General features: G+C 29.7%; 6 protein-coding genes across 13 annotated transcripts; 2 read left to right on the top strand and 4 right to left on the bottom strand.

Moving 5' to 3' along the window:
* Positions 1 to 129: 129 nt before the first annotated feature.
* LOC118449974 (uncharacterized) lies at positions 130 to 3,024 on the bottom strand. Of its 3 annotated transcripts, none has more exons than XM_035885253.2 (4): positions 1,923 to 3,024; positions 1,461 to 1,793; positions 1,001 to 1,373; positions 130 to 930 (listed from the first exon to the last, which is right to left on the bottom strand). In XM_035885253.2, exons 1-4 carry the CDS (start codon positions 2,389 to 2,391, stop codon positions 714 to 716), a joined length of 1,392 nt encoding a protein of 463 aa, XP_035741146.1. In that variant the 5' UTR covers positions 2,392 to 3,024; the 3' UTR covers positions 130 to 713. The 3 variants fall into 3 exon arrangements, with proteins under 3 accessions (XP_035741146.1, XP_035741145.1, XP_085517551.1); XM_035885252.2 differs by having other exon boundaries at positions 132 to 930; positions 1,001 to 1,793; positions 1,923 to 2,413; positions 2,702 to 3,024; XM_085661425.1 differs by having other exon boundaries at positions 132 to 930; positions 1,001 to 1,793; positions 1,923 to 2,413; positions 2,695 to 3,024.
* LOC118449973 (uncharacterized) lies at positions 3,022 to 7,254 on the top strand. Of its 3 annotated transcripts, XM_085661423.1 has the most exons (12): positions 3,022 to 3,131; positions 3,201 to 4,052; positions 4,762 to 4,874; positions 4,943 to 5,048; positions 5,121 to 5,192; positions 5,263 to 5,363; positions 5,448 to 5,551; positions 5,642 to 5,883; positions 5,977 to 6,152; positions 6,508 to 6,652; positions 6,725 to 6,924; positions 7,008 to 7,254. In XM_085661423.1, the coding sequence occupies exons 3-12, from the start codon at positions 4,786 to 4,788 to the stop codon at positions 7,252 to 7,254; spliced, it is 1,482 nt and encodes a 493-aa protein (XP_085517549.1). In that variant the 5' UTR covers positions 3,022 to 3,131; positions 3,201 to 4,052; positions 4,762 to 4,785. The 3 variants fall into 3 exon arrangements, with proteins under 3 accessions (XP_085517549.1, XP_085517550.1, XP_085517548.1); XM_085661424.1 differs by lacking the exon at positions 3,022 to 3,131 and having other exon boundaries at positions 3,135 to 4,052; XM_085661422.1 differs by lacking the exons at positions 3,022 to 3,131; positions 3,201 to 4,052 and adding an exon at positions 4,096 to 4,681.
* Positions 7,255 to 7,282: 28 nt separating this feature from the next.
* Positions 7,283 to 8,695, bottom strand: LOC118449981 (large ribosomal subunit protein eL18). The gene is made up of 4 exons (XM_035885271.2): positions 8,629 to 8,695; positions 8,403 to 8,489; positions 7,757 to 7,963; positions 7,283 to 7,668 (listed from the first exon to the last, which is right to left on the bottom strand). Exons 1-4 carry the CDS (start codon positions 8,629 to 8,631, stop codon positions 7,399 to 7,401), a joined length of 567 nt encoding a protein of 188 aa, XP_035741164.1. The 5' UTR covers positions 8,632 to 8,695; the 3' UTR covers positions 7,283 to 7,398.
* Positions 8,696 to 9,867: 1,172 nt separating this feature from the next.
* LOC118449980 (large ribosomal subunit protein eL18) lies at positions 9,868 to 11,187 on the bottom strand. The gene is made up of 4 exons (XM_035885270.2): positions 11,126 to 11,187; positions 10,900 to 10,986; positions 10,246 to 10,452; positions 9,868 to 10,157 (listed from the first exon to the last, which is right to left on the bottom strand). Exons 1-4 carry the CDS (start codon positions 11,126 to 11,128, stop codon positions 9,888 to 9,890), a joined length of 567 nt encoding a protein of 188 aa, XP_035741163.1. The 5' UTR covers positions 11,129 to 11,187; the 3' UTR covers positions 9,868 to 9,887.
* A 563-nt stretch (positions 11,188 to 11,750) lies between these two features.
* Sk2 (Sphingosine kinase 2) lies at positions 11,751 to 22,197 on the top strand. 3 transcript variants are annotated; one of them, XM_085661580.1, is made up of 8 exons: positions 11,752 to 12,311; positions 12,403 to 13,196; positions 17,804 to 18,155; positions 18,944 to 19,315; positions 19,416 to 19,666; positions 19,747 to 19,845; positions 19,937 to 20,076; positions 20,147 to 22,190. In XM_085661580.1, exons 2-8 carry the CDS (start codon positions 12,659 to 12,661, stop codon positions 20,333 to 20,335), a joined length of 1,941 nt encoding a protein of 646 aa, XP_085517706.1. In that variant the 5' UTR covers positions 11,752 to 12,311; positions 12,403 to 12,658; the 3' UTR covers positions 20,336 to 22,190. The 3 variants fall into 3 exon arrangements, with proteins under 3 accessions (XP_035741176.1, XP_085517706.1, XP_035741175.1); XM_035885283.2 differs by having other exon boundaries at positions 11,751 to 13,196; positions 19,503 to 19,666; positions 20,147 to 22,197; XM_035885282.2 differs by having other exon boundaries at positions 11,752 to 13,196.
* Positions 22,198 to 22,842: 645 nt separating this feature from the next.
* Positions 22,843 to 24,828, bottom strand: LOC118449991 (ankyrin repeat domain-containing protein 54). 2 transcript variants are annotated; one of them, XM_085661511.1, is made up of 4 exons: positions 24,685 to 24,828; positions 24,277 to 24,572; positions 23,903 to 24,171; positions 22,843 to 23,835 (listed from the first exon to the last, which is right to left on the bottom strand). In XM_085661511.1, exons 2-4 carry the CDS (start codon positions 24,463 to 24,465, stop codon positions 23,394 to 23,396), a joined length of 900 nt encoding a protein of 299 aa, XP_085517637.1. In that variant the 5' UTR covers positions 24,466 to 24,572; positions 24,685 to 24,828; the 3' UTR covers positions 22,843 to 23,393. The 2 variants fall into 2 exon arrangements, with proteins under 2 accessions (XP_085517637.1, XP_035741180.1); XM_035885287.2 differs by having other exon boundaries at positions 22,846 to 23,835; positions 24,277 to 24,592.
* Between the last annotated feature and the right edge of the window lie 192 nt (positions 24,829 to 25,020).

Raw genomic sequence — 25,020 nt, forward strand, 5'->3', positions numbered from 1 at the left:
TTTTTTTATTTTTTTTTTTTTTTTTTACCAAAATCTTTTTGTTTTGTTTGGACGAATTTATGATGAATTCGTATCAAACATAGAAACATATATGTAAACTTGAAGTAGACTATAATTATTATTAAATTATTGATTTACTGATTGATAATACAATAAATTAGAAGATATTTACAGAAAAAATGTAGTAAGAAAAGGCATTATATCAATGACTATCTAGTAAGATTTGTAATATTTTTGCACAAATAATTATTTACCAAAATATATAAACCTTTGACATAAACATTTCAAATGTTATATAAAGAGATCACAATTTCATTTCCCTTAATATAAGTAAAGGCAACATACACTCAAAATAATAATGTAGTAAATTATTAACCTAAATTATATATAATTCCAAGCTAATAATTAAAAATGGCTTATAATAGAAATGTATATAGATAAAATTTAATGCATACGACTATATCCTTCAAACATATAAATGAAAATATTCACACTTTAATTACCCTGCTTCCAATTAAAAAATATATGAACTTTCACACGAGAATATTATGCATTATATGCCAGATAGATACAAAGTTCAAGCTATTTTTAGAAAGCTAACATATTCGTAAGAAATGTTTAGAACATATTCATGAAATATCATTTTCTAACACCCATATTGAGTGATTTGAAGCATAACTTGATGCATAAGTAAATTTTATGTATTTGTGCTATTATTGCATGACCATGTAAATTTCCTCTTGGGAAGAATTTTCTACTTCAAGATGATAAGAAGTGATGACTTTTGGTCTAGGTGACATTGGAACATACTCAGAATGATCTATTATAGCTTGCTGTGAATGGATTATTTTATCTTCAGAAAGTGGTGTGATATCATTCGGAGTAACAGATCTAGTATCTCCTTCAGAATCTAAACCATCTTCACTAATGCTATAAAAAATTTTTATGCCATAAATTTCACCGAAAATAATGGAATACAATAATGTTTAATAAAACGAACCTGCCATTTCTTGTAGATGCAGATCCGCACCGCTGTCGAGGTGGCAACGGTGGCGGTTGCAATTGAAGATTGTGAGAGCTAAAAATAAGTTCTTCTGGATCTTCATAAAAATTTGAAGTTACCGAAACAATTCTGGAACAATTAGTATTATCAATAATTTCTTCATAAACACCAGAAGCCACAGAAACATTGGAAATTCTTCTATGCGATGAAGTATCTAAGTCTTTTATACTTGATACAATATCAGGGATACTAGTTGGTTTTTGTTGATAAACATTATCTACAACTCTAGTGACTATAGGTTGTTTCTCATTCATAACTTTATCAAGGTTATGACCATTTGTCATATCGTTTAAAGATTTAACATCATTTCCTGAACGAGAAGATAAAAGTAATCCTAGGCCTGCATTAATGAGACTAAATGCAATTTTACTCTTTAATGCTGGAAAAGTTGTTGTACCTTCTTCACAATGTCCTGATATTCTAAGATCACCTTCACTTAAACTTAATGGTCTTTTATCGATATGTTTGTGCTTTGGACCACGGCCCTGAGTCACTAAATCCTGCAACAATTTGCTAGCCTTCAAACAAAATACATGAAGTTCTCCAACTCCAGCATTGAACTCTTTAGTGGTATGAATGACACATATACGTTTTACATCTTCCGGACGACCAGCTGTAGTTAAATGAAATTGCTTCATTTCTTTCCATTTTAGATTTTGTATTATTTCACCTGAATGAATATCTTTGATAAATACCCCCATTTGACTGGCTACTAAGTCTCCATATAAGCCTATAGAAAATTGAAATTTTTAAATATAATATAATATAATATAATATAATATAATATAATATAATATAATATAATATAATATAATATAACATAAATACAAATAATAAAAATAAGAATTATTAAAATTACCAGTTAAACCTGCCAATCTGGAATGTGCATTATCTACTATAGATATATTATAGAATCCATCCATTAATCTATGTTTCCTTGGTTTTAATAATTGACGAATATTTGACATCCAACGCTGTGTTTCTGTTTCAGAGTTCCCAGATAAATACAATAACGGTTTTCTCTCTTTATTTAAGAATATGCCAAATGCAAACTGTTTAGATTTCGATTGAGTACGATATACAATGGCATCATAAGGTATTACAATTGAGTTGTCCTTTTCATTCTGCGAAATCCCACCACTACTTATACCATAATCTAATTGTATTTCTATTCCTAAACCTGGTCCCAATTTTTTGACAGTACACCAATGTCTTTTCCAAACTTTCCATGGCGCTAAAGATCTTTTCCTCACTTTTTGTGTTACACATCTTGTTCCTGATAACTTAGCATCCAAAAAGCCACCACATATCTCGGTATCTTCTGCCATATATTATAAGTACTAATGTTCCCTAATAATTTAGATAATAAAAATAACTTAATGACGTTATTGATTGACAAGATCATTAAAATAGTGATAGTCTTTCAAGATTTTAACATCTCTTCTATTTTTCAAACAAACAGAAAATATTTACAAACTGTAAAAATGAAAGTATTTCAAACGAACAGAGGAAAATAAGAAATTTCAAACGATAAACAGTCATTAAATGATGTACAGAAAGAGAAAGAGAAAGAGAGAAAACAAGAGAAGGAGAGAAGAAATTGAGGAAACTTTCACAAATCTTTTAATTACGTTACACCTCACAAATCTTATTAATTTCTAAATGATCAAAATTGAAATAAATCATCGTCGTCGATTAAAGAATTATAAAATTGGCATTCGTTGAAGTCTCTTCGATATATCACAAAATACGATCACTTTGAACTAGGAATGCCGATTTTAAATCGATCTCTCCAAAATCGATCTTTTGCGTCACGATTTTCGATATTTTTAATCGATTCGGAAAACTAAAATCGATTTAAATATTGTAGATATTGTATAAATCGATTTTCTATTTAAAGAAAACAATTTTGGTATTGACAATATAAGCGTATAGCGTAAATTGAAAATTTCAGAACACACCCATACTTTTTTTCTTATCTTATGAATTGTAATGTTGGCCTCCCTGTCGCAAAAAGTTCATTGCCTAGTTGATATATTGACTTCTTTCTAGTGAAAAAAATTACTTGGTTTGTTTTTTCTTGCCGATGTTACATTATATCTATATTATTATCCGTTTTAAATTCAACAAATTTCAGATCTAGTTTCAGCTAGTACATTTGATACAATTTTGATGAAAAACTACTGGAAAAAAGTACCTAGGAGAACAAGAAAGAAACCAGAATGTTATATATATATATATATATATATATATATATCGATCTTAAAAAGTATGTGGAGATTAGAAAACTATTTGAAAAAGATTTGAAAAATTGTAATCCTTTAAAACAGAGAGATGAGGAATTCATTCATTGCCGCGGGCCACACAGTATGCGACTATCCATAAGAAAAAAGAAAAAAGAAAACAAAAAAGGATCGATTTATTATAAATTGATTTGAACGTACTCCGAGCGTGCTATGACAAATTCGTAGAAATGAGTAAATGGGAAATGCTTTAATTTTTATCCTATACGATAATATCGTTAAAAAATTCCATAAATGTTCTTCCATAAATAAACGAAGAATTTCGATGAAAATTAATTTCATTTAACAGTATAATATAATTTAAATCAAATTGCAATACATAATATTACTTTATAGGTGGACCATCAATATCGTAAAATTCTCGGAATTATTTATAAGTTATTATTACATTTTGTTTGTGATAAATTCATAAATCGTGCAAATATATTATGAATGATGTTTTTATTCATTCGATTGGCTATATAAGTATTCTTCCGTCATCAACATTAATATTAATCAAGGAAAGGCGCAAATGTTTTATCCTTTTTTAGAGATTGAATAAATTAAAGGTATAGCAAAGTCGATGACGTTGCAGGAAAAACATTTGCTATTATTACACATGTAATCCATATAATTTGTTACTCCTGGCAACCGGTTGGACAACGAACACTTAAAATACTCACGTTAATGTTCGATTTTGTTAATACGCAAGTATTTCTTATCAGAACCGATATCTTCATCTCTAATTATCATTAATAGATAAATTATTTATATTATGCATGTCATAATAATTTTTTTACTTTAGTTCTTGAACTTAATAATTATTAGGATTAATAATTATCGTAAAATTAGAATACTCTCGTCATTGTTTGCTTCGTTCACGAAGAAGACAAATATAATATCTATGTACGTGACTTTAAAAAAGAAAAATAATATCCTTGCTCTTTCACGCTGTAATTATATACACGCCACGCAGATATTTGACTCGCAATAGTATAATTTATTCGAAATAGTTTGCGTGTCCTCACTACTGTCACCGACATCTCCAGTCCCGTCATACTAATAGCCCTTAGAGTTCCCCCAATATAATGATCGTAAAATTCCTAATAAATAAACCTTAGAGTTCTGTCTTGTATTTGCCGTTGAATAGCATTAAGTTATTCTCGCTCGTAGCTTACTACAGGATTGTATTCCTCGAGAAACCTTTTATAAATAATTACAACAGCTGAAAGTTTACAATTTTTGTTGAATAAAAAAAAATACCTAATAAAATCTCGAAATTATTACGTTCATCAATATTTTCATTTCTTTTTTCAAAATGTTGCGCCGTAAAAGGGTATACGTTTGATTTGATTTTTATTTCCTTTCTATTCTCTTCATTTTAATTAATATCTCTTTATATAATTTATACCATAGGGTACCAGAAAGGTGATAAGAAAAATGGCAAAAAAAACATTACCAACGGCACTTCAGACTGATGTTACTAATGACGATGAGTGGGCTAAAATTTTAACTAAAAAGGGCTTGTTAGGAAAGTACAATTATTTTGGAAAATTTGGATCATCGTTATTATTCAACTGAATTCTTTTTTTCTTACAGTAGTTGATATTTATGCCGCATGGAGCGGACCATGCACAGGTATGGTGAGCACATTAAAAAAAATAAAAATGGAAATTGGCGGCGATGCTTTAAATTATGCTACGGTAACTTCACCAACTATCATCTATTATCGAAGTTTCTAATAACGATTAATAAAATAATAAATAACGTTATAGGCGAGATGCGATGATATAACGGATCTTCAGCGTTTTAAAGAGAAAAGCGAACCCATTTGGATGTTTATTCGTGTAAACAAATGCGTCTACCTAATTTCATTGAAGAAAATAAAATAATAAATATTTATTGTTATATTTTCAGGATGGCATGATGATTAATTTAATGTTTGGCGCACATTGTCCACAACTGGTGAAAATGTTGACCACCGAATTTCAACGAATTCAAAATAGAGAGGAATCGGAGTAAGTTTGCTTTATGTTCTATATTAATATTTACAGTTCTAGATTAATTATCTATCTATATATTCATTTATTTCCAAATTATAGATTCTCTATATCTGTAAATGAATGTAGCCCAGAAGAAAATATACGAATGCGCATCGCTGAGGAAGTCCGAATAGCTAAGGAAACAGAGAAGAAAGCTCAAAAAGGTTTTAAAAGCATTGCTTTATTTTGCGACAGATTAATTTTTATTATTATCTAATATTTACGCAAACATTTGAATAATGAATCTTTTATAGAAGCGGAAGCCAAAGAGAAATATGAAGCAGAAATGGACCATTTAACTAATTCGTTAATCGATGAAACTTGTCTCTTATTGTATCCGTGGATATTTAAGGACGAAGAAGGACATAAAAGGGATAAAAAATGTAGCCCACCGTATCTGGAATTAATTGAAGAAATTTTACCAGGAAATTATACTATAGAACAGGAGATACGAAAGCGATTGAATGAAGATATCCTTGATAAAATGTTTCACGAGGTTTCTTCATTGAGTTTTTTTCTTTTCAATTCCGGCAATATGTTTTTCTTTTTTCAACAATTAATACTTAATTAAATACTTTATTCTTTTTAGTCCGATTATGTACTTACGGATCACGAAAGACAATTAATTTTAGACGGTAAATGTATGCTTATGCGTTTGAGAAGAAATGAATCTACGAATGAATTGGACGTTCATCAGCATTTGCTTACATTACTCTTCGGAGAAGCAGTATTATTTTCGGCGGATCAGTGCATCACGGATGAGACGTACATAAATCACTCTTAACGAGAGACAACTATATTTGAACTCTTTCCCGTCCTAATGGTTATAGGCATAGATATCCCGTTGGTCGGAATTCTTTTCTAGAATTTCTAATTGTTGAAACTTTAATACCAGGTGGTCTAAAGTTCTTTTTTCTTTTTAATATTTCATATGTATAACATATAAAAATGTACAGAACATAAGACCATAACGAAAAAAGGATCTTGCATAGATTTATTCAGATACAGGCTCGTAAAGATAAAGGTGTCCTTATTAAAACTATTTTAGATCTCGAGAGGAAAGAGTACATTTTACAAATAACTTTATATGTTTTTGACAATAAAATTATTTCTTTAATAGCTATTGTGGACGACATCGACCAGCATTAATATCATCTGAAATGGAAAATGAATCGTTTCCCGTTGCATGGACTCCACCGAATGCCAGAAACAAGGCAACTGTATTTCGTTTAATCTTCAGCAAATACACAAATACTAGATACCCAGTAAGTAAACGTTCAAGTTCGAATATACTACTACAAAAGAAATTAAAATATGTATCATAAAAAATTCCATAGTACGAGGATAAGATAAAAAGAGAACCGATAATCATTTTCAAATACGACAGTACGAGGAAAAATGAGTTGAAAATGGTTTTGGAAATGTATACTGACGATATCGTAGATTTTGGAGTTTTTGAGTGTGATAAACCTTCAAATATAAAGATGATAGCTAAATCTATCAAGGAATTTGAATTTAGTACTTTAGAAAGAACTGGGTACATTTACAGACATTATACATTATACATTAGATCTATATCAGATATATAAAAACTTAGAAATTCTATCTTATTCTCAACAGTTACGAAGTATTTATATGTACTGTCAAGAAAATAGGACGTGAAGCATTTTTGGCATTTGCCGGTATTGGTCCTTTCTATGTTAGCGATAATCACGAAAGTGCAATAGAAGAATCAAAATTATATTTTCCAATCGTTAGTGCGTTAGAAGAAATACAGTCTGATGACGAGGATAAACCAGAAGATGCAATAAATAATGCAGTTACGGCAGAAAGTACTGATTTAGATTGTAGTGTGAAAAAGGAATAAACAGAAAGAATATATAAAAACAAACGTGTAACTTCCTATGTTTCATTCCATTTTATAAAAAAAAATTTTTAAATTCCAAATAAGCCGTTTAAGATATTTTCCATGAATTTAATGGTAAAATAAGTGATGACATACATTAAGAATTTATTTCTTATAACCGCAGCTACGTCTACGGCCTCTAGCTCTCTCGAACTTCCTTCCTTTTGAAAGTACCAAAGGTTTGGTATGCGAGTGTGGAACACCTGGTGCTGGACCAAAGTGTTTCACAGCTTCGCGTGCATTACGTCGACCTTGCATCAAAACTGTTTTCTTCCCAGTGGGGGAACGAAGAGCCAGTTGATCAAAAGTAATGATTTCGCCACCAGCCTTCAAGATACGGCCTCTAGCCTTTTCAGTAATACGTAGTGCACAAACCTGAGATGTACAAGTAATATATGTTATTAATTAAATATAATAACTATTAATTGTGTATAGAAAAAGTTACAAGGGTTACATGACATACCGTTAATTTTGGAACTTCAAAAATTCTAGCATCATCTGTAACAGTTCCAACGACTACTGCAATGGAGTTTTCACGGCCAGTCTTCTTCATAAATCGGACTATACGGGCTAAAGAAATTGGAGGGCGATGAATCTTGCTCATAAATAGACGTTTCAGAATTATTTGGTTGAATTTCGCATTGGTTCTACGTGCCAAAAATCGATATAGCTGAAAAACAACAGAAAAGCACATTTATAAAAAAAATCTAGATAATTAAAAATTCCTTTGATTTTATATAAACATATCGTATGATCATATATTATGTATCTATGTATCAACTAATATAATTGTCTTTTTGTTTATGCCAAAAGACAGAATAGGAAAGTTGTCTAATTTTTATAGCGAACTTACAAAATTGAATTAGTCTATATTTGCAAAGACTAACACAGAGTGCTGTTCGCAATATTAGATGATATATTGGGATAGAAAAAAGAAACATCTTGTCAGATAAATGACATGCTCCTGTCGGATTAACCTCAAAATGAAACGTAACCTAACCAATAAAAGGGCAATATAAGTTTTTCACACAAAATATTTTTCGTTCGGAAATTTAATGAAAGAAACGGAAAAAATCATGCATCAAAAAGCAATAAATAAAGTAACTTACTTTTACAAGAAGTCGTAAATAAACATCTTGTGATTTCGGCTCCGTTCGTCGGACCTTTCTATCGTGTTTGTGGTTAATGTCGATACCCTAAAATAAAAATAATTCTCGTAAAATCATGCTCACTCATTCTTCATCTATGGAAGAATTATATTTTTTATCGACTCTTTAACAAATGGGGCATTTCATTTGATTTCACGAGCAAAATAAAATTCCCACATTATCTTACCATTATGACAAACCGGAAGAGAAACCATCTAGTTTAGATGCAACCAAAAGGAACGTGAAAAAAACGGAAAATATAGAGGACGCTGTTGATCAACGCTTTTAAAATCACTATTTACCTGTAAATCATAATGAAGTGGATTCAATCTTTGTAATAATATAACCGAATATCTAGAATAGAAATTTTCGTACATTATTTTAAGATAAACTAATCACAACATATAAGGAAGCATGATCTTATAGAATATAAATAATTTCAAAAAGATATCATATACAAAATATTATTATTGCCCGCAAATAAAGTCAAGTCAATACTGTACACTCTATAGTAAAGATATTAAACCATAAGAGTTACATTATAAAATATATTATTTTCTAAAAAATTAACAAGAATTAAGAAATATTAGGAAGAAGCATAATTTATATAATCTTCTTTGGAAAAACAAGTCGAGAAGTATAAAAGAAGTGAAAAGAAAACAGGAGACAGAAAATTATAACAAGCCATAACTATCGTCTTAGATAAGTATAAAGAGGGTTTTAATTTATACTGTAAGATGGAGCTGCAACTGACCATAAAGTGAAATATGATTATACTGATAGTCTAGCCCATATGTGGAGTACAAAATAATTATACTACTTGCAATGAAGCAAGTTTACTCGTGACTAATGCACTGCATAAGGTAAATTGAATTTTAGTTTTCTTGTCTTTCAAATGTTATCATTTATCATGAACAAATGCATTTGTGTTACTTTTCATACACTATAACTACAGAGAATTCATCTGCTCAACATCGAGCCCGAGTATGCTTTTAATTCCTATTATTTAATCAATTTGAAGGAATGATATATTGAAATGCTCTAATAATATTTTCAAAGATTCATATATAGAGTACTTATTTTTTTCTGAAAAAGACTTGTCACAAGATGATTATAGATTGTTTTTGAAAAAATGAAAGTTAAAAAGGATATTCAATTTTTAACGAAAAAAAATTCATTTTTTCACATTGCATAATTAATTTTTTTCATGTCAGAATTAGAAATGCATTTTCAAATCTACTGATTATTATATTCGAGACTTCCAAGAATATACGGTATTTTTTTGAAGTAAAAATTACCCATTCTACACAAACGACTGCTGTTCTAAATATCTGGGGTGTAGTGCACCCCGAGTGCACACCTTGAAATTATTTTAAGATGTACAATAGGGTTAGCATATGTTTCATGAATTTAATGGCACAATAAATGATGACATATATTAAAAATTTATTTCTTATAACCACAGCTACGTCTACGGCCTCTAGCTCTCTCAAATTTCCTTCCTTTTGAAAGTACCAAAGGTTTGGTATGCGAGTGTGGAACACCTGGTGCTGGACCAAAGTGTTTCACAGCTTCGCGTGCATTACGTCGACCTTGCATCAAAACTGTTTTCTTCCCAGTGGGGGAACGAAGAGCCAGTTGATCAAAAGTAATGATTTCGCCACCAGCCTTCAAGATACGGCCTCTAGCCTTTTCAGTAATACGTAGTGCACAAACCTGAGATGTACAAGTAATATATGTTATTAATTAAATATAATAACTATTAATTGTGTATAGAAAAAGTTACAAGGGTTACATGACATACCGTTAATTTTGGAACTTCAAAAATTCTAGCATCATCTGTAACAGTTCCAACGACTACTGCAATGGAGTTTTCACGGCCAGTCTTCTTCATAAATCGGACTATACGGGCTAAAGAAATTGGAGGGCGATGAATCTTGCTCATAAATAGACGTTTCAGAATTATTTGGTTGAATTTTGCATTGGTTCTACGTGCCAAAAATCGATATAGCTAAAAAACAACAGAAAAAAAAAAAACAACACATTTATAAAAAAAATCTAGATAATTAAAAATTCCTTTGATTTTATATAAACATCGTATGATCATATATTATGTATCTATGTATCAACTAATATAATTGTCTTTTTGTTTATGCCAAAAGACAGAATAGGAAAGTTGTCTAATTTTTATAGCGAACTTACAAAATTGAATTAGTCTATATTTGCAAAGACTAACACAGAGTGCTGTTCGCAATATTAGATGATATATTGGGATAGAAAAAAGAAACATCTTGTCAGATAAATGACATGCTCCTGTCGGGTTAACCTCAAAATGAAACGTAATCTAACCAATAAAAGGGCAATATAAGTTTTTCACACAAAATATTTTTCGTTCGGAAATTTAATGAAAGAAATGGAAAAAATCATGCATCAAAAAGCAATAAATAAAATAACTTACTTTTACAAGAAGTCGTAAATAAACATCTTGCGATTTCGGCTCCGTTCGTCGGACCTTTCTATCGTGTTTGTGGTTAATGTCGATACCCTAAAATAAAAATAATTCTCGTAAAATCATGCTCACTCATTCTTCATCTATGGAAAAATTATATTTTTTATCGACTCTTTTACAAATGTGGCATTTTATTTGATTTCACGAGCAAAAGAAAATTCCCACGTTAACTTACCATTATGACAAACCGGAAGAGAAACCACCTAGCCCGGAAGTGTCACACGGACATGAAAGAACAAAATATATAGAGGGTGCTGTTGATCAATGTTTTTGAAATCTCTATTTATCTATAAATTTTAATCTACCTTAAAATCACTATTTACCTGTAAATTTTAATTTACCTTAAATTTAAATTTAAGTGAATTTAATCTATTAAGTAACATAAGCGAATATTTAGAATAGAAATTTTCGTTTTATTATAAATTAATCAAAAGGAATAATGAAAGATATTCACTTACAAAAATTTAAGAGATATGAAATATAGTAAACTACATTATCAAAAGCAAATAAAGTCAAATCCATTCAGTAGCGCACTCTACACTAAAAATACTAAGTTATAAGACTTGAATTATAAAAACGATTATCTTTTGAATAAATAACAAGTATTAAGAAAAATCAAGAAGATTCATCATCCATTTAAGTTTTTTCGAAAAACGAAGTCAGTATATAAAGAAAAAAAAATAAGACACAGAAAAATATGACAAATCATTGCTATCTTCTTAGATAAGGATAAAGAGGCTTTCGATAGATACCATAAGGTGGCGCTGCAAGTGACCCTAAAGTGATATTATCCCGATTACGGGAATAGTCTGGGCTGAGCTCAGTTAGTGGTTGGATGTTCGAATGTTTATGTCTAACACTAGAAACCAAAACGAAGGAATAAGGGGTGCATTGCTCATTCGAATAACTTAATGCAAACTACTTTGAAGTAAACTTGACACGAAAGGAAAGTGATAGTGAGCTTACCGCGGAAAAAATATTTTACGTATCGGTCACTACCGACAAATAAACAAAGATTTGATCATGTTAAAACGTCAGCAATTAAATCCACTTTCGCGGTACGAGGACAAAGTGGCTGTTTTTCGCGAAAGAGGACGGTACTTGCTCACGTTCTTCTCTTGCAATTAACAAAAAAGGGAACAGATGTTTGAAAAAGAATAAAAGGAGAACTAACATATAGATTCTTTTTCGCATGCACGTGCTTTCCTCCAACACTTAACAACTCTATCGCTTAATTCGCGCTTCCATCTCCATATCCTCTTCTCCCACTTCTCCAACTCTCATACGGAGTACGATTGTCGCGTTCAACTCGTCCAATATCGTAATCCGCAGCAGCAGTTGCAGTAACGGCAGCAACACGGGTAACGCTCTTTGGTGTTCAAAGAAAATCAAGAATGATTCTGCTCGTAATTTTAAGCTAATAATTTTGATCTATGCATGTGTTACCTAAAGGGAAAGAAGAAAAATTAAGGATAGAAGGATAATAAAATGAAGCGTATAAGTTTCTCAAGGAAAACTTTATTTGCTTAATCTATTTCGCGATCTGTACAAAGAAAATCATTGCCAAAGAAGGAAGAATAACATGAGTGGAACGTGTCTTTCGGTTACCCTTCAAATTCGTTGAAGAAAAGAAGAAGAAAAAAAAATATTATTTCAGTGCACACACACACATAGACACATTTATAGGCACATATGTTGTGCTCTCGAGATGGAGGAAGAAAATCAGGTAACTTCGAGTGCCGTTCTCGAGGAGACCTTCTACGTGACATCGAAGAAAAACACCTATTACAAAGTGAAGCTTAGTGAAAAAGGCTTGAGCTTGCAAAAAGACAGTAATGGCTCGACGAAGATCGAAACGATTCCGTTAAATGATATCATCGGGTGCAGGTGCATGAGATCTAAGCGAAGGAGCGCAGCTGGAAGTTGCGCTTGTCGTCCGGGTGCCTCGAGAATGCAGCTCAAACTGGTCGAGTCTATGGATGCTTTCCAATCATCCTACGACGAGTATGATACCTCTGCTTATCTCTATATATATGCGTATACTCTGAAAAAGGTACGAATGAAAGGAATCCGTAGACGCGAGAGAACAACGATTACCCTCAGATTTCGTAGTTTTGACAAGTATGAAGATAATCTAAGGGAGGCAAGTAGGTGGCGATTGGCGATAAAGTGTTTAGTCACGAAGCTACCAGTCCCAAAAAACCTCATGAGTCCAAGTCATGGAAATCTCGAAGCTTTACTCGGCGGTAAGTATTTTTTATTTCTTTCCTCCTTCATTTCCTTCCTTCTATCCTTCCACCCTATCTACATTACTTTTCTTTCCTTGGTTTCTATATATATCTTTCGTACATTTTTTAACTATAAAATTTAGACAATATTTTTTATGATTTTGTTAATGAAGGAAAAGCGAAACTTATCTTGAGAATTGAAAGATTGATTATGTAATGAGCCAATCGTCATCTTTATCTTCTTTACGTCTTTTTCTTTAAAACAATTTCATTCTCGCGGTGGTTTTCTCATTGGTGGATTCAACATTTCAAAACAAGAAATAAAACATTGCTTATCTTCGTGATATCCAATAGAAATCTTATATTTCATTTTATTATCTTATATTAATTCCTATTTATTTTGACGTGTTAACGATGAGATCAAGCAATTAATTGATCGAAAATGTTCTGCTGTACGAGATCTTAGGCATGTGTGATTGAATACAGCCAGTGACGGATTTAACCTTTAAGGAGCCTAAGGTATTACAAATTTTTGGCCTCCCGTTAACATAAATTAGTTATGCACAATATACATTTTTTCGCTATAACTGTTCATGCAAACGATGAAATGAAAAAATACACTACTCAAATTTGATTATAATCGCGTATATAGAAATAAGAATTATATACCGGACACCAGATATTAAATTAAATTAATTATAATTAATATAAATTTATATTGTCACGTTGGGTTCCTTCGTTTTACGAGTCCCGAAGCAACCTCGTCTATTGCTTCTGCATAAATCCGTCACTGAATATAGTTGCAATTGTGAACTCTCAATGGGCAGATATCTATTATATAGTTTGAAATTATATGGAATAAGAAAATCTTTTTATTACGATATTCTGTATGAAATATAATAAGTCAAATGTCCGTTGAAATTTCATAACAAATAACATGGATTAGGAATAAACACAACAGTTTCTTACATTTCGCAAGTAATATGACTCATGTTCTTTTTTTTTTTTTCTCCACTAGTTTTTATTTTCCTTATTCGATAATTATTCTCTCTCATAGCGAATAATTTTGTTTATCCATTTTTTCATCAGTATCATATAATGGACTTTCGTTATATAACAACCGTTTATAATGGTTATTCTGTATTTACAAATATTCTTTTTTTGTTTATCCAGCAATATTGATAGATGATAAAAAAAAATGACAATGTTTAAACAATCTCCTATCAAGAATATCGATGATGTAGTTGATGTGAAAATTTAAATATCATTAATTATAAATCTTTTCTGATAATAATCTCGAATGCATAGTAGGATAGAGTAGAGAGAGAGAGAGGGAGAGAGAGAAAAAAAGAATCTAAATTTTAAATTAAATACAAATTTAATATTCCATAAATAATCGTTAATCTATTGTTGAATATTGATGCGAAAAAATTGTAGTATTGAAGAAAAAGGTTTTTCATGTTCATCGCAGAGTAGTATTTAATAAACACATTAATATAAATATGTCGAGGAATTTTTTCGTTATAACTTGGCGATAAAATATTTCCTGGCATCGTGGTAGTCTTCGTTAAAGCGGACTGCCAAGTTCATTGTTTTTCGACGCTCTCGAATGTTTACGGCTTTATTGTTGGCATGCTCTTTCTCTCTTGTAGTATTTTTCATATAGTCAAGCTCGACGATTAATGATCCTGTTGATATTGAATTGACGTAAGAGCCAAATTAAAAGATCGATTAATTAAAAGAGTTGAGAGGGAAAAAAGAGTAAGTGTGTGTATGTGTGTGTGTGAGAAAGAGAGAGAGAGAGAGAGAGAGAGAGAGAGAGAGAGAGAGAGAGAGAGAGAGAGAGAGAGAGAGAGAGAGAGAAATCGTGGGACAATTAGGCAGTACACATATTGAATTTTTTTTCATTGATTCCATTATTACTTTTTGACGTTCTGATAATTTATTGACAAACGTATATACATATCTAATTTTTAATTTATAAAAACCAAATATAATCTATTACTTCAATTCGTCCATTATTTTATATTATTCTTTATATTCATGACGTTACATTCATATTTGAATACATTGATTACATCATATATATGTATATAAATATATGTACACACTTGAGGATACGTATGTTTGGTATAAAATTTCTGCAATTCATCCACTTCCACATATTTCGTAATTTTATAAGAACATGTCAGAAAAAAAAACAAATGATACAAGTTATACTGCGAGTATACGTATTAAATACTTAAATAAAAAAAAAGTCCTTCTTTCTTTCTATTTTTGCGGGAAAATATTAAGCATTTAATGATTGATAAATTTGCATAAAACAACTTTTTCGATTTAATATGTTCGGTTTAAATTCTTTTCGGCTTCTTTTTTATTACTTTCCTCTCTCTCTGTCTCTCTCTCTCTCTCTCTCTCTCTCTCTCTCTCTCTCTCTCTCTCTCTCTCTCTCTCTCTCTCTCTCTCTCTCTCTCTCTCTCTCTCTCTCTCTCTCAATTTCAATCTCAATCTCAATCTCAATCTCAATCTTTTCTCGTTTATATATGTTTTCATTAGAGCAGCGATAAACATGCATTATACCTTCCGATCGACAATTTTTAACGAGCATACATTAACAGTGTAATCGAGATTACGTAATGTAAGCGTTTATACCTTTTACGTAGGCAACTCAATAAAAATTAACATTCGGTACACTACGCAGTAAAGTATTTTGTACATACTAATATCTTTTTTTATGAATACACAAATGTATTTTTTTGTTTCATGTCCATTAATACGGATCATTGGCGTCGAATAGCATACGACCATTTTAAAATAATAGCATTTTAGTAAATAAAGTAATAGCGATCAAATTTCTGAGAATTTTTGTCGCAACATTCAATCTAGAAAGATTATGTCTTATATATATACATATGTACACAAACATCTCGTTCTTTCCTTTGTCCTATATCTGATTTCATACGTTAAATAACTATGTAAGATCATTTCTGGAAAGGAAATTGCTTCGAGATATCATATAAAAGCGCCTTTTTTCGTTACAAATGATGTCTTATGAAATATCAGGAAAACAATATAATGATTATTGTTAAAAATAAATATAATGGCATTAAATTCTCTTCCTTTCTCTCTCTCTCTCTCTCTCTCTCTCTCTCTCTCTCTCTCTCTCTCTCTCTCTCTCTCTCTCTCTCTCTCTCTCTCTCTCTTTCGCATCAATGACGGTATTGGCTCAGTATTAATTCTAGATCCTACGTCCTTACACAAATCTTTGTTTTTAAATAAAATTGTTCCCATAACAATTGTTTCGTGAATTTGATAAATATCAAAAGAATACATCATATCTATTTTTTTTTATTCTTTTGTTTGTTTGTTTTCTATTTTTAACCATAGACTGGTTTTTTAAGTGCAAACATAAAGTTTTATAACATGATTTAAATGTCATTTTTAATTGGGCTTATTTTTAATTTATAATAATGTAATTTATAAATTCAATCGTATAATTTATAAATATAATTTTATATTCGTACAATTTAATATTATATTATTGAAAAAAATTGCAAGAAACTATCGATAATTATTTTCCATTAATCAGAACAAATATAACTGGAGATTTGATCGAGCACGAGGTCTTATCGTTACATCGTGAATACTCTTTGTGTATTTACAATGGCATTGATCACTATTAATTTTTTAGATTAATCGAAAAAAATATTTCTACAGATGTGAGATAGAGATTCAAGAAACCAGTTTGATAGGATCCGTTTTGATTTTTATTATTTATATGTGATATAGTAGATGTCGACCTTCGAAAGCAAGATTATCATGATTAAAATCTTTTTGAAATAGTGTTTGTTCTTTTTTTTTTTTTTTTTTTTTTTTTTTTTTTTTTTTTTTTTGAAATATTTCAAAGAAAAAGTAACTATAATGAAAACATTCGAAATATAAATTAGTTATTTTTTATCATTCTGGACTTTTAACTATATGATATACATAAGTAGGTAACTAAGGAAAATGTTGAATTTTTAGAATAAACTTGTTTGGCTTCTTTATTTATCGTGCTTATTGCTATCAAGTTATTGTCTTAAAACAAATAATTAAAACTATAACTATTTACGTCTTCCACCTCCTTCCTTCCCTTCCTCTCCTCCTCTCCGTCCCTCTTTCTCTTTCTCTCTCTTTTCTGCTTTGGTTATACTTATTTTAATACTTCGATGAATATTCGTTCATTCTTTCTTGGACGCAACGACACGTGCGAAATTGGAATTTATAATGTGCGCATATTCATAATTGATCTTTTACTAATGATAATAGCCTCTCACCGTTTACTTGAAATAAAATGTGTGATATTTATTAATATATCCGACATATATGTATATATTAATAATAATAATATTTCCAGGTAAAAAACAAAACATTTTATCTTAACAAAGAAAACGAGGAAAAGAGAGCGAAGTCTTTAGTTTCGTGATGCGAGTATAGAATACCCAGCATATTTGTCGATTTATTCATCGATCTTTTGTTCAGTAACAAGATCGTTAAGATAGATAGCGGCTAGATTAAATTAATTAACAGGTGCGCAATAGGAACTCGAATAAACAAAAGAATATGTGCAATTCTTTGTGTTGCAGCATGCCCAGGCGAGAATCGAAAGCTATTAGTTCTAATAAATCCAAAGTCTGGTCCTGGAAGAGGCAGAGAAGTTTTTCAAAAAAGAATTCATCCTGTACTTTCCGAAGCTGAAAGACCGTACGACATCCACATCACAAAATGTTCGAATTATGCGCGTGAATTTGTCCGTTCAAAGGACATTTATCAATGGAACGGTTTGCTAACAGTTGGCGGCGATGGAATTGTCTTCGAGGTTGTTAATGGTCTCTTTCAAAGGCCCGATTGGGAGAAGGCACTCAATGAGCTACCCCTCGGTGTTATACCCTGTGGTTCCGGTAACGGTCTGGCGAAATCTATTGCATATTCTAAACAGTACGTTCTTATCCTCTTCTTTTATCAAAAACAATGTCTATTTATCTATCTCTTTCATTTATCTCATTTCTCTTTATATTATCTTAATACGAATTATAATACATTGAACTTGTTCCTTATTTTTCTGTACTTCGCTTTCACAGTTATAAATTATTTTGCTTTAACGATTGATAAGGGCAATTTACCGAACTCGTTTTCTTTTTTAAATAAAAAATATAACCATATAACAATTACTATTGTTCTGGAAAATGTTAAATGAAGAAAAAGATAAATATGTAATATTGCGCGCGGTCTTTTTTTTCAACTTATACTGCTCGTAATGCGTAAGTCAAATTCTTGAACATACATATATTTGTGCACTAGAGTGGCTTATCTTGGACCTTGAATTTGATATTCTAGTAATAGATAACAATCCTAATTGTAATACCATTGTTTTCTTCTCATTGGTAGTAAGACCTATTATATAACACATCATATTTCTCTTTGAGTGCCATCTATATAAACATTATAAACGGTAGTTGTGTTATATTGTCTTTTATTGTCGAAAAATTATTACTTCAAAATTAGCTTTTATATATATGTGTGTGTGTGTGTGTGTGTGTGTGTGTGTGTGTGAAATTCTCTATTTAAACTTAAATACAACTACAATATATTTAGAAATTTATTTTATAAATCATATTCAGAAATTAATTTATAAATCATATTTATTACTGCATTCTATGATACTTCCACTTCTACATTATATATATGTATAAATAATATATACATATGTTTTCTTGTATTTTCAGGGAACCATATGATTACAATCCTTTATTAGTTAGCGCCTTGTCCGTAGTAAAATGTAAGAAGGCTCCTATGGATATAGTACGTATTGAAACACGAAGCAAAATATTGTTTTCATTCTTGTCAGTCGGATGGGGCTTGCTCTCAGATATTGATATTGAAAGTGAGCGACTTCGTGCTATAGGTGGACAAAGATTCACTATTTGGAGTGTAGCACGTTTAATAGGACTAAGAACATATAAGGGAAAAATATCATATTTGCCTTGTGACAAAGTACTGCCTGTAGAAGTTGTTGGCAATGGTAAAGTTTGCCATACAGATTGTACAAGCGACGGAAAAATAACTCATTCTAGAAGTTATGGAGATGAATTAGATCGGTACTTTCTAATTTTCTATGTATTATAAATTATTGGAAACATACAATTTCCTATTCAATTTCAAAATATGGTTATATTTTTTAATAAAAATATTCTACAGGTATGGTAATATAGTTGAATCAAAAAGTTTCCACGATGCCTGTGACGATAGTAGTAATGAATTAGATTTACCTCTTAATGGTTATAGAGATGATGAAGTTATAACAGAAAATATAACTCTTGAAACTGAAATTGAAGGAAGACAAAGGTTGGACAGTTTCTATTCTGCGACTTCGGCAAAATCTACATACTTTAGTACTGGTTCTATATCAAGTTATCATAGTATAGATGATGGTGATACAAGGGGGCCCGGTATATCATTTTTTATGTTATATTATTATTTTATGTAGCGTTTTAACTTATGAATAAAGTTGTAAAAACCACATCCATAGACACGGAAAATATAACGACAAGTCAAGTCATGTACGGTCCATCGTCGACGCTTCCAGCTCTAACGGCAGAACTACCTGATTCTTGGGTTCAAGATCAAGGTAAAAATATCTTATATATTTTTATATCTTTTTAAATCTAATAAGAACTTTATATGAATAAATAATTGCATCTTCGTTTAATATGTTACAGGAGAATTTATAATGGTACATGCAGCTTATCAATCTCATTTAGGTCAAGATTATTTTTTTGCACCACGTGCAAAATTAGCAGATGGTATTATATGGCTTTTGATAGTTAAAGCTGGTATTACTAGAACAAACTTGTTACAGGTAAGCTTATAAATATCTATTTATCATTTGCAATAAATTTTGTTATAAAATAAAATTTTTTATTTGTCAGTTCTTGTTAGGTTTAAGTACTGGAACTCATGTAAACTGTTCTGGTGTTGACATGATACCTGTTAAGGCTTTTCGAATAGAACCAGCAGAAGGAGTAAGTGGTCATTTAACAGTGGATGGTGAAGAAGTTGATTATGGTCCATTACAAGCTGAAATATTTCCTTCATTAGCAACAGTAATGACACCTTGACAAGGGTAATTATATTAGCAGAAGCAATCAAATAGTACAATCTTAAAATCATAGACTCAAAGTTTTAGAAAAAAAATTTGTTATAAATCGCACACTATCATATCATTAATCAATAAGTATTTTCAAGTTTGCATATGGAAAGTCTAGGATATAATTTCCTATTTCTAGTATTTTAAAATGTAATCTATAATAATTTATTACTGTTAATATAATTTAAAAACTATATATTCCAGTAATTTTACTGTTATGGATTATGTGGATTTTCTATATATTTCTCTTTATTTTATAAATGTTCTTTCAAGTTCGTCTGATTTTCAATATGGATTTCCTATATAATATATTACATATACTGAGATTGACTTATATTTTACACTAAAACACAGTATTTAAATAATAGCTTTAACAGATGGAATATTTTATGAAATGTTTTTCTTTAAAAACTATGAAAGAATATAAATATGTTATAATGATAGTATACAAAAAGATTTTTTAATTGATATCATCAAAATTATTCGCTTAATTACAGCTTATTATAATGTATTCGATTATGCTAGCATATTGTACAATCTGTTATTAACAATTTTAAGGGTGGAAGTATTAGAAAGTTTGACATTGCTAGCATGTAAAATTTATTATGTATTATAGAAGGGAATTCTCTCAAGACCTGAAATATATAAAATATTATATAAGGTGCTCTTCCGACATTCTATATATGCTAAAATTTGTCAAATTAAGTGATAGTAGTTTAAAAATTTGTACAGTAAAGTATAGTTACTAATGGCACAGAATTTTTGTTGAAACCAATTATGTTATTTTCATATATATATGTTCTATAAATTCATCTTAAAACACTTTATTAATTAATTTTTTTATCAAACATATCAGAAGTTGATGTTTATTCTATTTCTTTTCAGATAGGGATATACTTTTGCCAAATTATAATTGTTATTTTATTTATTTTTCTATTGCTCTCTATAGTAGAGTCAACAATTGTCATATATACATATATATAAAATCTAAAAGTTTTTCTAAAAACCATAGAGTATAAGAAGACTATAAGAACAATGATAGTGCTTAACTATCGTCTTTTTTTTACCCTATTATGCTATTTACTCATCTTGCCTATTTAGGATGATGTGATTTCGTAAAATAAATAATGGTGCCAATAAAATTGTTGACAAATAATTAATAATTAAAATGCAAAAATTGCTTGTTGCCTTTAATTAATAATTAAAACCTTTACAAAAATTGCTTGTTGCCTTTATTTGTTGTAATAAGGTATTTTTAGATTTTTACAAGAGCTACAAGTTTTACACATTTACATGTTAAAACTACATACTATATGAGCATATTATATCACTGTACATGCATTTGAAAATATAGAATCTTATGATATGTTAATAATTTAAGAAACAGATTATGAATTACGAGTTTTAATGAAAATTTGTTTAAAATACTATGAAATAGTGATTTTAAATAATCTTCTTGTTGATGTAATATATACAATATGAAAAGAATATAATGTTGTGCTAATTATTTCTACTTCGTTATTAAAGATTAGAAGTAATAAGATAATCAAGTATATCGACAAAAATTAATGACATGCGATTAATTGAATAGCTAGGCAATTTTAAATTAAATAAATTCCAGCAATTTAATGTTTCATAAATATTTAAAAACATATTATATTTTAATTCAACTCTTTGAAAACTAACGCGTTTTAAATGAAAGAAATATATTTCTCTATATTATATTCCTATATCATTTATTTTATATACGACTTTTTTTTATATCTCTACACAATAAAATCCATAATATTAATAATTATTTTGATTAAGGTTACACTGCAATATGAAAATATAATGTGGATTTTTAGGCAATTATCTCTATAGTTTATATTCTTTCTATAAATTGAAAAATTGTTTATTATTAAGTTGTTTCTAATTTGTTTCCATTTTTACATTGGAAACATAAAATAAAACCAGCAGTATAACCTCAATAGTTTTATTTTCCCATATAATTATATATGTTTTGTTAATATATATATATAAATATATATATATATATATATATATATATATATATAAACAAACACTATATGTACACACTTATTTTCATAAAAAAAAAGAAAAATAAAAAAAAAAAAAAAATAAAAAAAAATATATTTTTTATTATATATTATAAGTTATAATAGAGATGCTCTATGTTAATACAATCAGTATGTACAGAAGATGTAAAGATATTACATCAGTTATTTACACACTTATATGTAAGTAGAAAATATTGAAATATGTATCTTTGAAAAATTAAATTACAATCTTGAGTTCTAATATTCAATAGCAAAAACGGTATAATGTATATAACAAATTTTTCTTCATAAGCATATATTTTATAAATGTTCTTCTAAAACATTATAAATAATGTTGTATAGCTGAAAGATAATTTATCTTTTACCTTTGATTATTAAAAATTTTTATTTAGAAAAAAATGTTGATTATGATATATATTGTGTTTATTAAGTACCTGGTCTTGTCAAATTGATTAAAAGATTAATAACTATGACCTCATAACATTATAATAAATGTAATATAGTTTTTAATACAAAATGAAATAAAGTAATTGAAAATTATAAGTGACAAAAGATATGACATTTGTAAATCCTCTACTTTTCGTTTCTATATCAATGAAGCAAGTATATTTAACGTTGAATACTAAATTTTTAAGTATATAGATTTCATAAGTACTACATTTTTAATTCACTAATTAAATTTATACAAGTGTTGACAATGCAATAAGTTATTTATAAGCAAAATTTAGTAATTGACTAGACCAGGACTGTAGGATCACAAGGATTAAAATAAATTACAACATACGTGTATATGATCGATTATAATAAACAACAAAAAAGTTAATGAGTTCTTTGAGATATTAAACATAACACTATAGTTATTATTAATTCTCATAACTGTCTTTTTTATAAAATGTATAGCATTCCTATTGCATTAATACACTATGTATAATTTGATCGGTAATATTCACAGTATATTAATACGAATAGTTAATTTGTAATACTAAGAGAGTTTATGTTAGCCAATAAATCTTTGACATCATCCTGTACTTGATCAGATGTATTAGATAGCGAAAGACGAGAACAAAAGCTACTAAGCGTTTCGACTTGTTCAGACATGTCTTTTTGTTTTTGTACATACACCATTAGCATACCAATTATATTGTGTACTTCTTCTTTAATTTTTAACATATCTTCTTGAAGAGGTTTTCCATATTCTTGCAACATTCTTAATTTTTTCTGTGCTATTCGTAATGGACTACAACCATATTTATCCAAAGAGTGTACATTTGTTCCAGCCTTCAAAAGCAATGTCACTACTGATATTTTACTTGTGACTGCTGCTAGGTGAAGTGGAGTATTACCTATGATATCACGTTTATTAGGATCTGCACCATGTTCCAAAAGCAGATGAACTATTGCTTCGAAGCCTCTGTAAATGAAAATATTTATGAAATCATTTTTATATATCATCTTGTTTAAGAGCAGACATAATTTACCTGCAAGAGGCTAAATGAAGAGGTGTGCGTCCTTGTTCGTCGCGACTATCGGGTGAAACACCAGTATTTAACAGTCTTCTCATTAATTCAATATTATTTGTATAAGCTGCAAGTCGCATTTTACGTTCCAAAAAAGTTTCTCGGAATTCTTTCCAACCAGAATAATACTGATCAGTACGAAAATGTAGCGATCTCATCTTTCTTGGAATAACTTTGATACCTCTTAATTCTTTAGCAGAAACACATCTACTTGTAGGAGGCCTAAATCCCTAAAATAGTTATATTGCACATTGAGTATAAAGTGAACAATCATAATGGTGTCATTTCACATTACCTAACTTCATTGTTCCCAATAATAAAAAAGAAACCCTTACCTGAGATGGATATACAAGCTCTCCTGATGTACTGGCACCCGAATTTTGACTTAAATCATAGTCATAATTCCCAAATCCTGTACACAATGAAGAAATCGGTAAACTCAAATCCATTGACCAGGTTGGACTTAATCCTATCCGAGAAGTATTCTGTCCGTTTTCTTGTCCTTGATTTTGGCTGCTATTCATACTAGCAACGGTTGTAGAAGTATTACAACTTATTTGGCCACTTGTAAGATTTTCGTGTTGAACAATTAAACTGTCGTTTGAATCATTTCCAGTCTCAACACCAGAATCTACCGACGTCATATTGCATCTAAATGTTTTACAACTTGAATTGCGTTTCACAAGAGAGAGAGAAAGAGTGATACACGATGTTTATCAAACTCGATCTATATACATATATACCTGAGTATTTGGATGTCTATACCAAAATAATAACAGATACGAAAAGACTCTCACATCAGCTGGTGTGTACTATACTTGATCGTATTGTTACCTACGGATCACAGAGAGCCTCACAGTTGCTTATAGTAATACGCATCAAATAAGCATGGTGTAGAAGCTTGCGCACGCAACGCAGTATAGCTATTGAAACTATGTGGCGCCATCTTCTTTTATGGATATAGAACTACGCTTTATATTTTTTATCATTGGTGCTTTCTTTGAATTGAATATCAAAGAACGATTTTATTGGTTCTTATATATCTACACGATCGACTAAGCTTAACATTCGTGTATTCA

This window comes from Vespa mandarinia, chromosome 15 (genome assembly GCF_050613455.1).
Source record: "Vespa mandarinia isolate Hongniang chromosome 15, ASM5061345v1, whole genome shotgun sequence".
Classification (NCBI taxonomy): Eukaryota; Metazoa; Arthropoda; class Insecta; order Hymenoptera; family Vespidae; genus Vespa; species Vespa mandarinia.

Coding starts and splice junctions, on each gene's coding strand:
- LOC118449974 (XM_035885252.2), bottom strand. CDS start 2,391: ATGGCAGAAGATACCGAGATATGTGGTGGCTTTTTGGATGCTAAGTTA. Junction 1,794..1,922: donor CAGATTGGCAGGTTTAACTG/GTAATTTTAATA, acceptor AATTTTCTATAG/GCTTATATGGAGACTTAGTA. Junction 931..1,000: donor GCATCTACAAGAAATGGCAG/GTTCGTTTTATT, acceptor AATTTTTTATAG/CATTAGTGAAGATGGTTTAG.
- LOC118449973 (XM_085661422.1), top strand. Junction 5,049..5,120: donor ATGCTTTAAATTATGCTACG/GTAACTTCACCA, acceptor ATAACGTTATAG/GCGAGATGCGATGATATAAC. Junction 5,193..5,262: donor CCATTTGGATGTTTATTCGT/GTAAACAAATGC, acceptor TTATATTTTCAG/GATGGCATGATGATTAATTT.
- LOC118449981 (XM_035885271.2), bottom strand. Junction 7,964..8,402: donor ATTTACGACTTCTTGTAAAA/GTAAGTTACTTT, acceptor GTTGTTTTTCAG/CTATATCGATTTTTGGCACG. Junction 7,669..7,756: donor TTGAAGTTCCAAAATTAACG/GTATGTCATGTA, acceptor TGTACATCTCAG/GTTTGTGCACTACGTATTAC.
- LOC118449980 (XM_035885270.2), bottom strand. Junction 10,453..10,899: donor ATTTACGACTTCTTGTAAAA/GTAAGTTATTTT, acceptor GTTGTTTTTTAG/CTATATCGATTTTTGGCACG. Junction 10,158..10,245: donor TTGAAGTTCCAAAATTAACG/GTATGTCATGTA, acceptor TGTACATCTCAG/GTTTGTGCACTACGTATTAC.
- Sk2 (XM_035885282.2), top strand. CDS start 12,659: ATGGAGGAAGAAAATCAGGTAACTTCGAGTGCCGTTCTCGAGGAGACC. Junction 19,316..19,415: donor TATGGAGATGAATTAGATCG/GTACTTTCTAAT, acceptor AATATTCTACAG/GTATGGTAATATAGTTGAAT. Junction 20,077..20,146: donor CTAGAACAAACTTGTTACAG/GTAAGCTTATAA, acceptor TTTATTTGTCAG/TTCTTGTTAGGTTTAAGTAC.
- LOC118449991 (XM_035885287.2), bottom strand. CDS start 24,585: ATGACGTCGGTAGATTCTGGTGTTGAGACTGGAAATGATTCAAACGAC. Junction 24,172..24,276: donor AGCTTGTATATCCATCTCAG/GTAAGGGTTTCT, acceptor TAACTATTTTAG/GGATTTAGGCCTCCTACAAG. Junction 23,836..23,902: donor CTTCATTTAGCCTCTTGCAG/GTAAATTATGTC, acceptor TTTCATTTACAG/AGGCTTCGAAGCAATAGTTC.